The 17,164-nt window shown below is 32.4% G+C and overlaps 1 protein-coding gene and 1 long non-coding RNA gene across 3 annotated transcripts; both read right to left on the reverse strand.

Annotated features, from left to right (window-relative positions):
* Positions 1–2,519: 2,519 nt before the first annotated feature.
* On the reverse strand, positions 2,520–6,307 carry LOC108458352 (uncharacterized). 2 transcript variants are annotated; one of them, XM_017757707.2, is made up of 7 exons: positions 5,949–6,307; positions 4,557–4,719; positions 3,823–4,023; positions 3,622–3,733; positions 3,393–3,430; positions 3,187–3,315; positions 2,520–3,016 (listed from the first exon to the last, which is right to left on the reverse strand). In XM_017757707.2, the coding sequence occupies exons 3-7, from the start codon at positions 3,927–3,929 to the stop codon at positions 2,866–2,868; spliced, it is 537 nt and encodes a 178-aa protein (XP_017613196.1). In that variant the 5' UTR covers positions 3,930–4,023; positions 4,557–4,719; positions 5,949–6,307; the 3' UTR covers positions 2,520–2,865. The 2 variants fall into 2 exon arrangements, with proteins under 2 accessions (XP_017613196.1, XP_017613198.1); XM_017757709.2 differs by lacking the exon at positions 4,557–4,719.
* Positions 6,308–7,733: 1,426 nt separating this feature from the next.
* LOC128290111 (uncharacterized) lies at positions 7,734–8,400 on the reverse strand. The gene is made up of 2 exons (XR_008279754.1): positions 8,246–8,400; positions 7,734–8,117 (listed from the first exon to the last, which is right to left on the reverse strand). It is a non-coding gene; the product is annotated as an uncharacterized LOC128290111 (long non-coding RNA).
* Between the last annotated feature and the right edge of the window lie 8,764 nt (positions 8,401–17,164).

The following is a 17,164-nucleotide window of genomic DNA, read 5'->3' on the forward strand; positions in this document are numbered from 1 at the left end:
AGCTCAAAATATTGCTAGAAAATGATAGAACATGCTTTCTAGATTTTAAAATCGAAAAGAGTATTAAAAACGGGCATGAAAATCACTTACAATCAAGACTTGAAAATGTTGAAACCCTAGCTACGGTGACAAGCAAAATTTGGCAGCCCTTATAGAGAAGATGAGTCCATTTTTGTGTTATTTTTCCCTTTTTAATGACTATATTTACCAAATGACAAAAATGCCCTTAATGCATTTCTTTGTAATTTTTCATGTACAAGCCCATTTTTGTCCAAAATTTTAAAAATTGGTTAAATTGCTATTTAAGACCTCCTAATTAATATTCTAAAGCAATTTCATACTAAAACTTCTAGAATGCAAGTTTTGCAACTTATTCAATTTAGTCCCTAATTTTCAAATTAAGCACTTTATGCATAGAATTTCTTCACGAAATTTTCACACAATCATGCAATCATATCATAGACCTTAATATAATTATAAAATAATTATTTCTATCTCGAATTTGTGGTCTCGAAACTACTACTCTGATTAGACCCTAATTCGGGATATTACAATATTTCACGAATTCATGTATCCCTTAAGATTCAACAAGCATTTTTGTTAACTAAAAGAAAACATGGAACAAGGAAAATATACCAATTAAACACTTAGCTAAAATTGGGGGAGAAAGGTTTGAGAAGGCAAAAAACATTCAAAGAGAAGATGAATAAATCACAGGTTAAGTGATTCTGAAGTGCAATCATGCATTGTATTTATAGGTACCATGCATGCCAAAAATAGAAAAAAAAATATAAAGTTGAGAAAATAATAATGTTGGAACAAAAAATATGATTTTGCTAGTTAATAACATTAGAAAATATAATTCTGAACCTTGTTTGACTAAAACAATAAAAATAAAATAAAAATGGAAAAAAGCAAAATAAAACTCGACTTAGAATCACGCACAGGGGGAGACTAGCCGATTGAACTGAGTTGAGCTTTTGGGTTAACTTTTGTACACAAGTGCCCATCCTCTTGTTTTGGCTCTTATAGGCCCAATGTAAAATAATGTTATATAAGAAATCATTTCGAGAGGTTTCTTTAAAGGATATGAGATTGTGTAATTTTTTGAAATACATAAGAAAAACTCCCATAAAACTTGCACCTATTCCAAAGCATTAGTAAAGAGTTTTAGCTGAATATTTGGATCCAATGTAGTAATCATGGTGTCCTTTAGACTATGAACCAGAACTTTTGACCAATGAGACATAATTTACTAAATAATTGGGGAAACAAGTTTTTATGAACCAATTATTCATTATGTAAACTAACATTCTCATTTATCAATGTCATGCCCTATGTCTTATTTATTTTTTGTGCTAGTTTATGACACAAGAAGTATAATAGCCTAGTGATTAAGTGTGTGAATTAATTTCAAGTGGTCTTAAGTTCAAGCCCTTACAATCTCACTTTTATTGCATTAGTAAATATTTTACCTTTCATTGCATTAGTAGCACCCAGAGAATCAGGTTCGTGTGGCATATGACCAGGCTCGCTAACACATGGAACCATGCCTAGTTCTGGTTGGTAAAGCTCTACATCAAAACTAGTTTTTGGTATGAAAGCATCACCATTTGTTGAACTCATTGCTCCAGGAGCCTTCGTATTGCATCTATCCTCTACTGATCTAAGAATAGATATTTCTTTTTGAGTTCTTTGTTTGAGATCTTGCAGAATGCCAAGCAATGCCCCTAAGTCTGAATGAAGGAACCTATGGTCTCTTTGATGGTAATTCAAACATGGCTCATTTTGAAGTTCCCTTATCTTAGCCTCCATAGCTAAAAGCCCCTTTGACCAAGTGACCTCTAAGTCTTGAAAGATTCTGGTCTTTCTTAATAGGTTCTTTGCTATTCAATGGAGGGTATGGCTTAGAACTTGTCATCTGCACAAGGTCACCTTTCAACTTCAAACATTCAGATCGTAAAGCAGAAACCTCTTTTGCCAACCTTTCTCTAGAAGAAATCTCAGCAACAAGTTGCTCAGCAAACTTCTCTGTTTCATCACCCATTTGATTAGCATGATTCTGTAATAAACTTAGTTCCATCTTTAGTTCCTGAATGGATGACTCTGCCACTTCCAAGAATCCTCTAAGTCTGTTATTCTCTTCATAGGCAATAGTCATGTCATTATCTGCGGAGTAGTCTGAACCCTAGCCATGAACCCAACCGTTAGTCCCCAGTGCCAATAATTGATGAACTGAGGAATCCCCTCTCTTTTGCTGAGGGCTGTGACCAAGTCCTGCCACATAGACTGTACTCTTCTGGCCATCATTTTCATGGGCACTGGACATTTCATGCTTCTCTGCATATAAACTATCTGAATTATTTGAAGAGCCATGGAACCCCACATTTGAGTCTCCACAGTCATCATTCAAGGCAACATCTTCAAGCAAAGGTTGTTCTTTAGATTTTTCTATAAATCTAACCCTTACATTGACCTATATATAAAACAAAGCAGGGAAAAAAAAAGAAGATTATCCCTTATTTGTAAAGCCAAGCATTTACTGGAAATTCATAAAAAAGCTCAGAACAACTAAAGAGCCTACAATACGGCCTTTCACATGATGTAAACAGCAAATTTTTCACCCAAAAATAAAAATAAAAAAAGAGCATGTCATATTTAAAGATACATTAAAAGTACTTGTTGCATATTACTATTGTAGCATGGGACAGCTAAAGGGCTAAATGGAACTCATTTTAACCATCTTGACTCTTATCTTCACATACTTATAACCCCACAGCCTCTTTGAGGGTTTCTATAACAAAGTGATATAAGTCCATTACAATATTAATGGCATTCTTAGTAACAACAAGCTCCATTCAAACATTATCTCCATAATTTTATTGTGCTTCTGAACTGAACTGAACCAGGGAGTATTTGCAGACAGTTCTCTTGAAGAAGTGATATCATACACCTTAAAATCACTGATTTTGATAAGAGGAACATATCTTGTAATCTGTATTCCTCAATAAATGAACTGCCATGGAAAGAAGAGAACCATGACCGATTATTCTCTTCAGCAATGAATGTGTATTTGTAAGTAAAAGAGTAAAGGGTTCAATATAAAAGTGCGAAATAAAAGCAAAGAACCTTTAACAACAATACAATACATGTAATATCTAGGAATCTAAAAGAAACAAACTAAACTTATCAATGCGATTGTTGACAATCTCCTCAGAAACTGATACTTTCCCAGAATAAGACTGATCAGGACCATTTTGGTCTGGGCCAACCTGCAAACCTCTCCCACTAAGTTCTCGTTGCTGTTCAAACTCCCTGAGACGAAGCGTAACTACATATAAGTAGTTTGAAATTAGATGCAAGCAAAAAGTTTAAATGTTTTTGATAGATACCTGAAACCAGTTTTAGAGGTTAGCAGTTGTACAGTGACCTGTCATTGAGTACAAATTAAAAATTATTTAGGTATGAAACAATACAAATCTCTAATAGGAAAAGAGTTCGAAAGACTTTCTAGAAGAAGCTACACAAACATTTTTTCTTCTAACTACACAAACAACCCAAGAAATACAACAAGCAAGAAACAACCCCCAAAAGTTTTTTGAGAAACTCAAAAGCCCTTACATGTAATGTAGCTCCAGAATCACAGCCAAGAAGAGGCAATGAAACGACAGAAGGTTTTGATGCATCAACATAATCAGAAAGATTGACCAAGAAGGCTGGATCTTGGGGAACCCTGCCAAATAGTTTAGGTAAAAGACGGTTAAGGTCATACTAAGACTGTGTGTAAATGTTGCATCTAAACTGTAAGGACTAGGATTTAACCATTGCCGCAACAAGCTTATAGAGTTTTCCATCGAACTGCTTAGTTTTGATGTCTTGGAGAAGCCTTGTAGTCTCATAGACTGGATCAGCCCATTTGCAAGTTCCATTTCTCACATTTGCTTTGGTTGTCTTCGCAGTCGTTTTTCCAGAATCAGCAGGAACAAAGGATATATACAGTTTATCCCATCCACTTTGTGGAATCTGAATTGTTCCGAAAAAATATACATGGTACACAGTCATTGCAGAAACCAAGATGAATGATGCATTAGAATATGTTTTCCAGAGTTGAAGGACAATCACATATTATGCTAGAAATATATATAGTAGGAAACTTTAGAGAGCTTTTTAACACATATCAGACTAGATAGTGGAAAAGATTTATTTACATGAACTGAAGTTAGTTGACTAAAGTTAAACCATCAGATTCTTCTCCCAATATTATGGTTGATTAGAATAATTAAGTGCTGAAAAAATAGCATGCAATACAAAGCCTATAAATTAGCAAGAAACATAATATTTAAACACACACAAGATACAATGTATGACAAGGATTCACTTAGTTGATTTAAGTAGTTTAGATTGGAAGTACGGTGGACTAATGTCAAACCTTCTAATTCTTCTCCTAGTAGAATGGATACTTATTATGAATCACCAAAGCTAAGAAGAGAAGCACGAATTTAAAGCATTGACAAATTACCAATTAAACCATTAAACCACCCACAAAGGTTTTATACCTTCTTAAAATCTTTACAATCTTTTAATACACCAAGGCCCAAAGGCAGGATTCAAGAATGGTCATGTGTCAGTTGCAGAAGCATGAGGATTGACAGCACTCTCTTATAGCTATGATGGTACTGAATCCATATGTGGGTGAACCATACACTAAAAGTATGCAACCTGCAGTTAAGGAACCAGTTATGGAAAAGGCTAGATTCATGGGCATACCTACTGCATAAAAATTAATCCCTCAAGCGGTTGACCTTATGAAACTCCCCAACAAGAACATTATACAACCATTATGTAAACTTTCCATTCTGATTTTTCATTGGGAAACAGAATATATTTGTTTGATGTGCCAGAAAGGTTGACTTAAACTCTTTATCCACAAACACAAGCAAAAGACTCAAAAGCAAATACTCCACACTGAAATACATATTTCCTACCAAAATGCAAGCAATTTATAAGAAAATGTAGTTTCATGATAGAAGTACCATATAAGATAAAATCACAAACTATGTGAGCAGCTTAGACTATCATATATAAAACTAAAGTTATACAGTCAAATGCATTGTCATTAGATTTATTAATTCACCTAAACAAGCTATATTATTCAATTTGGTTCACATCTATTGTTAGATAAATTCAAATATACCGAAATTTCAGCCTTTAATATGATCTTACCTCTAGGGAGATCAATGAGGGATTAGCTTCAAAAAAGAAATACATACTACAAAATGTCACGAATACACATTGTGACTTACATGTGTAGCATGGAACTGAAGCCAGAATACAAATTTTACTTTTGACTTCTCAATCTTCCACTTAGTGATCCTCGACATTATGAGCAAATCAATTAATCAACAATTGTATGACATAACAATCCCCTTTTATAAACTGCCTCTGCTTATAACAAAACAACCCAACAAGGACTACATCACTTCCAAGACAGCAGAGACCAGTTAAAACTAGTTCAAGTGCAAGCATAGGACAAGCTTGAAACATACAGCCTCCTAAAAGCATTTAGATTCCATGAGTAAGTGTTTTTCACCAAGACATTAAAATAATTATGAGAAGTTCATATTAAGACTGCACAAAGAAAGGGAAAAACAGAGAATAGAGTAAGCAAAAGAGAATCCAAAACCAAACAATTCAGCTAAATATAGAAAAAAGGGAATAGTATAACTTCAACAACACAACCACTCTTCTTTTCCTAGAATACCCATATTTGTGACCGGAAAATCATAAAAAAACAAAACTGACCCAATCGAGAAAACGTCAATGAATGCCAATAAAAACAAGCATCCGTGAAAAAAAAAAGGTCGACATTTTTAGTCCATTCAACCACCTAAAGATAAAGAAAAACAGATACACAGTGAAAAAGGCAAAGGACCGATGAAGGTAGGTACCTGATAGCGGATCTGCTGGTGCTTAAGCTGGAAGAAAGAGCATAGAATGTTCGGTTTTCAGACAAAACCAGAGTGAAGAAGGAAAGGGGAAAAAACTTGTTTTTTTTGTTAATATTTTTGAACTGTTGGGATGGTATTTTGTAAGTTGAAAACTTCCCTGTTGGATGAGATATTTGAGAGAGTGAAACAAGGAGAAAATATTGAGATTTTCTGCTTTTGATTTAACCCAAAAGGAAAGAAAACAAGGAAAAACAATATTTAACAAGCAAATTAAATTAGGTGCAATGGAGATTTGTTTGCAGGTAAAATATCAGCTTTCAGAATGATTGGTATTTACTAAAAAAGACATCCCGCCAAAGCTTTGCAGTTGCTCATCTATTTGTTTGCTAATTAAATAAAAAGTAGATTTTTTAGAAAGCAATTTTTATTTGGGTAAACTACATTATTATTCACTAAATTATGGATAAATTTTTATTTTGATCACTTAATTAAATAAGTTACACATTGATCATTAAACTATTTAAAAGTTTTTATTTAATTTATTACGTTGTTAAAATACATACTACATGGCTTTCTCTCTCCGCACTACTTGCACTAATTAAAAGTTCTATTTCTTTTTCTCTTCTATAATTTAATTTTTTTTCATGAAACAGCTTTGGAAGTCACGAATTTGCAAACTAAAATTCAAGCGGTTTTTTTTTTATCTTCAACACTAACCATCAGATCCACTTGAATCTAAGGTATGTTTTTCTACTCATTAATGGGTAATGATCCACCGTACCGACAGTCAAATTGTCGCTTGGAGCTCATTAGTGGAACTTTAAAAAAAAAATTTGAATAATTCAATGGCTAAATGAAAACTTTTGAATAGTTCAATAACCAATTTGTAACTTTTTTAGTTAAGTAACCAATACAAAAACTTACTCATAGTTTAGTGACTAATTGTGTAGTTTAATCTTTTGGCTGAATTAGAGTTATATGCTTTTTTTTTCTTTAATTTAGAGAACTACGTTGCTTTTGGAGAGATAATGTGAAAGTACGCAATTTTTTTTTTTTTTAAGTTTAGAGATTTTTATATTAAGGTTTAGTATTTAGTGTTTTAGGAGTAAAACTATGAAAGTTTATAAATAAATTTGAGTGGTTGAGGATGCGATAACGCGTCTCAGAACACATATATTTCATATGTCATGTCAGGATAGTACCATTATCTTAGAAACTCGTCTTATAAAAGTCAAGTTTTGAGATGACAGTGTTTGATATGATCACAGGTCAAAGTCTAAAGGCAAGTTTAACATTGTTGTTGATAAGTGCTTTTAAAAATATTATGAAAAAGTACTTATTAAAAATGATTTTGAAAAGCTTGATTTAATATTTAAATTTTTAGCATTTATGTGAAAAAATTGCTTTTAAAAGATGCAAGGACTATTTTAAACATGATGATGTTAAAAGGAAAAGATATATTTAAATGATATTAAAATTCCTTAATGTTATTATTTATGAAAATTATAATAAAATATAAAAAATTATTATAACCTATAATTAATATTTTAATACATGAATTAGAAAAGTTTAATATATATTTAAATAATTTGTATTATATAAAACATATGTGCTTGTCTTTTGCAGTATCTATTAAAAAACTACATTTTTTGTTTGGAGTTCCATGTTTTCCTATAATTTCTTTGTGTATATAGGTTAAGTACTTTGATGCTGCTGACTGTTCGTTTCAAACTGATTTATGGTTTCCAATCTATATAATCAATACTCTACAGACAAAACATGATATATTTCCATTTGTTGTATTATTATAGAACATTTGATCTTGTTTTTCTACGGTTGTTTGTGCTAGTCCATATTTTGTACGACAAGCTGATCATCATCCTCATCTAGGCTTTTACCCTCAGTGTCCCAAGGTTCTTCTCCCTAATGGATCAATTAAAAGAAGAGGCAGGCCTATTTGTAAAATTGGAAAGGCTCTATTTTACAACGGAAATGCTTATGATCATACCATGGTTCCATCACCTGATATTGAAAACTTATATAATGGAGCATTCAACAATGGCGGCAGCGCCACTAATCATCACGAGACATTGCCACTGTTTCCATTGCATCCGACTAGTGTTTTTGAAGAGACGCTAATGGCTTCATCATCACCAACTGGTTCAACTTCTGCAAAATTTTAGAACCAAAGAAGATGAAAGGGAAAGCAAGAAGAATTAGAGAAAATAAAAGGCAAAAGTTTAGAACTAGAGAAAACGAAAAAGAAAAAGAACGTAGGAGCTGCAATAATATCTTACCTGTTGGTGTCCTTATGAGGGGTGAAAAAGTATTTGAACTTTTAAAAATGTTTTTGGCTGCAAAAAAGCACCAAATCTCTGCTTTCACGTTTGACAAAAAACTGTTTTTCAAAAGCACAAATTTTCTAAAAAAAAGTAGGTTGTTTAGCATTTTTTTTTTCAAAATTGCTTTTCATGTCAAAAATGCTTTTAAAAAGCATTACTAAACATAACCTAAGTGGGGATCTCAATTGTTGGCCGTGATATGGTCACGAATTTGAGTATAATAGGGAGCTAATTGACGGTGGTTATGCAGTCACAAGTTGAAGCTTTTTGGATACCCACAAATAATGCATTATATATACCATACATAAAATTGAGGTCATAATCAAAGGAAAAAACGATGGGCTTTTTGATGTAATCAACGTAATTTTTTTCTCTATTTCCAGGTAGTCGGTATCTTTAACCTTTCATTCTTATCCAAAGGTTGACACCGAGGTGAACACAGAGCAGATGTTTCAGTATAGTAAAAGTCAAACTTGAGTCAGCGCGACATCGGTTGTAGTTATTAATGAGTTGTTTAATAACGGTAATCGTTGTCACCCTGAAAGGAGCTTCATCTTTATTGCACCGCAACAGTCGCTGCCTGCCTGAAAGTTCTCCTACGTTCACGACGATGTTGGCCTTCGGATATGAAAGAATGTTAAAGATTCCGACTGCGTGGAAATGAAGAAAAAATTACGCCGATTATAGTGGGAAGCCCCATAGTTTTTCCCTATAGTTATGCCCTCAGACTTCTATATGGTATTTATAAGGCAACGTCTTTGGGTATCTGAAAAGTTTGAGCTTGTGCCCGCATAATGACAGTTAACTGCCCCCATTATACTCCGATCTATGACCTCATAATGGTCAACGAACGAGACCTCTATATAGACTTCCACCCATGACCGTATAAAGCAAAATCACCCCGGAACTCGACTTTCACAAGATAGGTTTCCGAGGTAATGGTCTCATATTGATTGGATTTATGAAATGTGTGTGTCTCAAAAAGATATCACATCACCGACGACTCAAAAGTACCTCAAATCGGAAATTTATTAGCGACAAAAATTTTTAGCATTGAAGTGAGGAAAAAAACCGAGAGAGAGAAATATTATAAAGTGGAGGGATGGAGGCCGATAGAGATGATGGGTTTAGGGATGATAGAGTTTGGAGGGGGAGCCCCCTTTTATAGGCACAGGGGAGGGTGAGATATGAAAATGTATATGTTCTGAGACGCATTATCGTATCATTGAAACCTCAAATCTACTTATAAAATTTCACTATTTCACTCCTAAAACACTAAACCCTAATTTCTTAGTTTATGTTATATCATCTTAAATCTTGAAAGTACCATTGAATTTTATCGCTCAACATATGGTTTGTTTTTTCTGTGCGTAGGTACAAGTTTTCTTAGAAGCCTCGGGAAGTGAAGTCAGCATCTGGATTGCCGTTTTTAACTCAAAAAAGTTTGTATAACTCATTTCATTTTGGTCAAATGGCATGTACCTAAGATTACCGTGTTAAATGTTGGAAATGGTCAAATTAATGTACATGAGTTGTGAATATATGAAGATAGTTTTGGTCATGTATAGATTTGGTATTAGTGGCTTGAAAATGGTATTTTAGACATGTCTATTTGTGTTGAATGAATGATTGGAACCTTGGGGCTAAACTTTATTGTTATTAGGTTGAATCATATGAAATTTGGAATTAGGGGTCTACCATGAAAGTTATGACTTCACATCTTGAACGTCACAACATCAAGCCATCTTGTTGCGACATTCCTTGTTTAAGGTCACGAGTTCAACTCTGTTTTATTTTGGAAACTTTACATGTAACACCCTAAAATTCGTTACAATATAAAAGTAGAGATAAATCGAGATTGTATTTTCGATAAATTGAAATAAGGAAATGAAGGTGATAAAATAGGAAGTCGAATGGTGCTAGAGAAGATTTAATTGAGAAGCATGATGTGATGCATTAATTTAAAGTAGGGAATAAATTGTAAATATGTGAAAAGTTCTAGGGCCCAAGTGTAAATACTCAGAATTTGAGATGTTAAAGTATAAATATGGAAAAGTTGAAGGGTCAATAGGTGCAAATATCTTAAGGGTGCAAGGATATAGAAAAAAATGAAAATGGATGAATAAAGACCAAATTTAATAAATAGAAGAAGTATGAAAGACTAAAATTTAATATTAGGAAAATTAAGTAATAATTCAATAAATGAATTGTGAAGAATGTTGAAGGGTAAAATGGTCATTTCTCAATCAAGAAAGGGTCTTTCATCTTTCCTTCCACCTTTTCACGCTACTTCCTTAGGGGAAGAAAGAAGTTTTCATTTCTTTATATTTACTCCTTCCACCATAAATCCACCATTTTCACCTAGAATTTCAAGGAATTTCCATAACCACCAAGAGAGAAAAGTAATAAGAAGACTATGGAGAAAAATAATATTACCTTGGATTCAAGAAAATAGAAGTTGGAGGAGAGAGAAAATCAATTTAAAATTTGAAATCAATAGGACAAGGTAAGAACATTAAGATTTCAACATGTTTTTAAGTTTGATGTTGTTGAAAAAGCTTGAAAATGATGTTAAAGTACAGTTTTCTAATATAAATTTTTATGTTCTTAATATGTTTGTGAAGGAAAATAAGAGGAAATGATGGGAAATGTTGTAGAGAAAGGAAATGAGAGTGTTACAAATGTGGTTATCAACATTTTGCACTAAAACAATTTTGGGCAATAACAGTAGCGTGACTTTGAAAATTCATCAAAAATTGTAGAAATTGATTTAGATATTGAACCAAATATGAAATTAAATCTTATTAAGTCTAGTTTTGTATGGAAGAAACTATGAAAGCAACAAAATTGTATATTTTGAGATATATTAGTTTTTGTGGGTCAAGGTCTAAATAGATTCGAGTTCCCCTATTCTGACTTTGGAAATCATCAAAAATTGTATAAAAAAAAAGATTAAGGTCTGAAATTTATATGTTTAAATTCTTAATGAGTTATTTTCAAGAGAAACAAATCAAAACATCATCCGAACGTTATACTGAGAGATAATTAATTTTTAGTAAAGAAAGTTCGAAGCTGTCAAGCAGCAGAACAGGAGCAAATTTGAAGAATTTATTGTACTGATTGGATAAAGTAGAAATTCTGAAAATTTTATGGTCAAAATATATTTAAGTCTAACTTCAAAAACATAAAGCAGATCTGAATTTCAAATTATGTAGCTCAATATATAAATAATTTATGTAGATTTAAGATTAGAAACAGGCATATGTTAATGATATGTGTAATGAATTGGTTTGATTATGACATTTGAATATAGTATAACATGTGAAATAGAGTGCTCGTCGTGATGACGGATAAGCCACATCGCGACAACACAAGTCAGTTCGTCACATGGCAATGAGGAACCCCCAACGTTGCGATACCGCTCCAAAATTTTGAAACTTTTACATTTTAGTCCTTGTTTCTTCTTAAATTATTTTGAGAGCTATAATAAGCCCATATAAGACTCATAAATGATTTTAAGGCATATCAAAAGCATAAATTGATCAAATTGATTAAATATGTACTTAGAATAAAAATGAATTTGACTGTTGTTATTTCGACAACAAATGTAGCATCCCAATATCTTGACCTGACGATCAGGTTAAGTATAGGGGTGTTACATTACAAATTGATCCTCAGGTTGGGAATTTCAGTTGTGACATCCTAAAACTCGGATCTAACGATCAGGTCAGATATGGGGTATTATAGCATGGGTTCAAATTGTGTGAAGCTAATCCCCTACCTTCAATATTGTATAAAAAAATGATACCATTTAAACCAACATATAAGTAATATATATTATATATAAAATGGTCGACTAAGCTGTTATGAAACAAAATTACTAAAATAACTTTCCTTTAAAGAGCAATTAATATTATTGTAAGAGTATTTTTGTTATTTCATGCTTTTATATAATATTTTAAATAAAACGATTGAAAAACATTATTTAGTAATTGATTATAAGACCAATATATTAATTTCTTATCAAGGTAATTTTTTTATTTAATTTAAAATTTTGATGTAACTTGACTTCTTAAGAGATAATATCGATAAAAATACCAGGGAAGCCCCTGTACTTTGGGTTGGATTACATTTTGGCCCTTTTACAGGAAAAATGGACAAATTGGCCTTTCTACTATAATAGCTCGTTTTTCAGTGGTAACGGAATAGTAGTTTTGAGACCATAAATTTCCATCATGTTGACTAGTAAATATTATTTTTAGAATATTGATGGAGTCGTTAAAGTCGTATTAAAATTTGGTTGAGAAATTTTAACGTTTAATTAGTTAATTAAAGAAAAAGGACAAAATTGTAAAAGGTGTAAAATTTAATAATTATTGCATTTAGATGATTTAATAGCTTAAATATCATAGGAGGGTGGACCTATGTAGCAATTAAACCTTAGTTAAAAATTTTGGACGGCAATGGAAGTAAAAATAGTAAAATAACCTATGTTTTAATGGCAAAATGGTAATTAACCTAAAAATTAAAACAAATTAATTAGAAAAAGACATCATCTTCTTCTTCATTTGTTTTGATGGTTGGTCGAATATGCCATAGGAGAAAAGCTTAACATTTGGCTAGTTTGAATCTTGCATGGGTAAGTTTTGAGTCCCTTTTTTTTTTATGAATTTTTATATTTTTGAGATCGTTGCAACTAGATCCAACTAGCATGTACATTTGTTTTTGAATTAGTTAAAAGTTTTGGAAGTTACCATTGATGAATTTCGATTGTTTTTGATGAATTTCGATTGTTTTTGATGATAATTATATGTTTGAAGCTTCAGTTATGATTTTTGATGGTTTTATAAAGTAATTTTAGTTAGTTTTTTATTTAATGATTTAATTCTTAAAATGTCAAAGTTCCAAGAATTATATGAGGTCTTTTATGGCCTGGTTAGAAGTATTAGATATTCGATTGTAAGGTTGATTTGAGAAAAATGGTTAATTTGATGATTTTCAGGTTAATGGATTACATTACAAAAGTTGTAAAAGTTAGGGGTAATTGTGTAAATTTAAAAAATAAAAAGGATATAAAATGTAAAGTGAATTGGTAGGTGAAATGTAAGCTAATAATTGAGAAATTTTCCCTGAACTTTTGCAACTACTATAATTCAGTCCAGGTAAGTTTGTACAATTTATAATTTAACATCTATATGAAATTTTTGATGATATAATATGATATAATAGATATATTTGATTATAAATGATGAAAAGTTGTTGAAATTCATTACTTGGATCGGATTGAGCATGGGATAAAGTACAATCGAGATATGGTGTGTTATGGGGGATTGGAGTGGAGATTGTGGTGGAGTGATGTATATACATATTTCTCAAGTAGACTGAGGTTCAACATTTGTTGCAAACTCTCGTGTTATACTCTTTGTTTTGGTGTGTTTTCGGTTGGGCTAGCTTTTCAGATCCATTAGTGTGTTATCGGATGGACTGGCTCGTATGAGCATTTGGTGTGTTTCGGATGGATTAACTCTTATGAGCATCTGGTGTGTTTCGGATGGATTAGCTTTTATGAGCATCTGGTGTGTTTCGATTGGAATATCGATGTACTCATATTCGTGAGTCGTTCATCAGATTGTAAATCTCTGTAATGTAACTTTTTAATGATTCTGATGGTTATGTCATGTATATAAATTTTGAATTGAATTTTACAATTCACTTTATTGAGATTGTGGATGACAGGAAACACATATGGTTATATTATTACTGAATGATTTTGTAACGCCCCGTACCCGAGACCGTTGCCGGAGTTGAACACGAGGTGTTAACGGACTTAATTCATTTACTTACGCAGTTCATTTTAAAATTTCCAGACAAGCTAGCTAACTGCATCACAGTCACTTTAAAAATCATATCTCGAGTTCCGAAACTCGAAAACTGATTCCGTAAATTTTTCCTGAAACTACACTCATATATCCATCTACAAATTTTTTTCTATAATTTTTTGTCAGGCCAATTAGTACAGTTTATTAGTTAAAGTCTCCCCTGTTTCAGGGTTCGACTACTCTGACCTTCATGCATTACGACTTAGATATCTCCCTGTACAGAGCTTCAATACTTATGCCGTTTGTTTCTAGTGAAACTAGACTCAAAAAGGAATCTATACATATAAAGCATGACTTCTAATTATCTCTGTTTAATTTATGGTAAATTTTCAAAGTCAGAACAGGGGATCCAGAAAAAGCTCTGGCCCTGTTTCACGAAAACTTAAACATCTCATAAAATACGGCTCATATGGTCGTTTTGTTTCTTTCATATGAAAATAGGCTCATCAAGATTCGATTACATAATTTATTCACTATTTAATTCCATTCCTACTATTTTTAGTGATTTTTCCAACTTACGTCACTGCTGCTGTCAGCATCTATTTTAGGGTAAATTTTACCTATTTCATAATTTTCCATGAATCAAATAGTAAATTGACATACATTATTATCAAGGGTAATCCCGATTAGCCATGACGTACGTAGCACCAATAGGACCATGATTTGCCATTCCAATGGCTAGTCATTACCAAACATTTCCACGCCACTTAATAACCATATCACAAGACCATAATGTTATACTTCGAAATATACGAGCCATTTTCGCATGGCTATACGAATACACATTACCAAAGGTTACTTAATTAACAATAAGGGTCAGCCCTATACATGCCATTTTCAAAATTGAACTAAAAGAGTACCAAAAGTGGCTTAGATAGTGTGGATGACTTCGACTTTGACACTCCCGAGTCCGATGGTGACGAACAAAATCTATAAAACAGAGAATCAAAGTAACAGTAAGCATTTTAATGCTTAGTAAGTTCAAGTAATGAAATTATTCACAACTAAGGTATAACGTTCATATGACTACATGAATAATTGCATATATGCATGTTCTCAAATCATACTTACTTCATGCTTCAACCATTATATTCATACAGGAATCAAACCTAACTAGAGGTCTCAAGTTCGTTAATCAATTGAGCGAATACTATTTAAAAGGAATCAACCTTTCCGATGCATATACGAAACATACCTTATCGTTTGGATTTTATGAGCATATTAATTGAAATTATTACAGCAAGATCGCTCACTCCCAAACCCAAGTACCTTCGGGATTTAGCCGGATATAGCAACTCGCACAAATGCCTTCGGGACTTAGCCCGGATATAGTCAATAGCACAAATGCCTTCGGGGCTTAGCCCGGATATAGTCACTAGCACAATGCCTTTGGGACTTAGCCCGGATATAGTCACTAGCACAAATGCCTTCGGGACTTAGTCCGGATGTCATCCAAATAATCATGCACATATATCAATAAATCATGACACATCCATATTTCATTTTCATTACTAAAGCTCAAACACAAGACACTTATCAAACCTTACCAATTTCGGCTCGATAGCCACATACAAGGAACATGATTTTGATTGGCTTTATAACATGATCTCTATACACATTCGGCTACCCGTCATAGGTATAAACTAATCACCTCAATATATCATTCAAGTAAAGTCATTATATCTCCGTTTATTCGTTATGCTTATATGTCATGACTTAATCAAATCATAAACTAAGTTTCATTACTCGAAGACTTACCTCAGATGTTGTCGAACGACTTCAACGGCTATTCAATTACTTTTTCCTTCCCTTCATTGGATTTAGTCCCCCTTTGCTCTTGAGCTTAAGTTCAACAAATTTTAAACTAGTCATTAATCGACTATTCAAGTATTACTTTCAGAATAAAATACATATAGATTTGACTTTCACACATATAGATTATAGTAAGCTTTATAAAAATCAATAAATTATTCATTAGCAAATTTTCATTAATGTTTACAATATAATTACAATTTCCCTATAAGCTGACTTCCTGAGCAATAGTCACTAAAGTTTTTTATAACTGGAGCTACGAAACTCCAAATCAATTGTCGTAAATTTTTCTTGACAGAAGACTCATTTATATATTATCCATAAAATTTTCAAAATTTTTAGTTTAGCCCAACAATACCAGATTTTTCTTAAAGTTCACCTTGTTTCACTGTTTGACTAAACTGACTACTCTTCACTACGAATCAAATTTCTCATTGTACAGAATTCAAAATATGTTCTCGTTTATTACATTTGAAACTAGACTCATTAAGGAGTCAAAGCATATAAATTTTATCTTAGGGCCATTTTTGTACAATTTATACTGATTTTATAAAAACAGAACAGCGAAACTAGTAGTCATTTTGACTCAACCCCACAATATTTCAAATATCTCAAGATTGGTAACTCTTTTGTTTTTATAGTTTCTTTTGTAAGAAACTATACTCTTCAAGCTTTAATGACATAATTTATTCAGCTTCTAACTCAACTCCTACAAATTATGGCGATTTTCCAAAATCACCTTACTGCTGCTGTCCCCAAGCAGATTATTACCAAATCAAATACTAACATTTGCATTTCACCTCAATAGCTAGCTTAGCAAACCTTAATTTAACATATAATTGTTCATAACACAATTAAAGCATCCTCTCCATTCCATCAATTCAAAACACATACATTGCCCAATAATATCCAAAATCATATTCGGCCTTAATACACAACTTGTTAGCCGATTTTTCTCCATTTAGCAACTAATGCACATATGTGCTCCTTTGTTAGACTCTACTTCACCTAACTACCATTTTCTTTTTCATCCAAATAACATGAACAACAACCATTTCTTGAACATTTTCTCTTCAACAATTCTTCATAAACATAAAGACTATAACCCAATCTCATCCTATAATAACTAAAACCGAATCCTCAAGACACCACACCATTTCAAATTTTGGTCATGGGTTAAGCA

The sequence above is a fragment of the Gossypium arboreum genome, chromosome 3, assembly GCF_025698485.1.
Source record: "Gossypium arboreum isolate Shixiya-1 chromosome 3, ASM2569848v2, whole genome shotgun sequence".
Lineage (NCBI taxonomy): Eukaryota > Viridiplantae > Streptophyta > Magnoliopsida > Malvales > Malvaceae > Gossypium > Gossypium arboreum.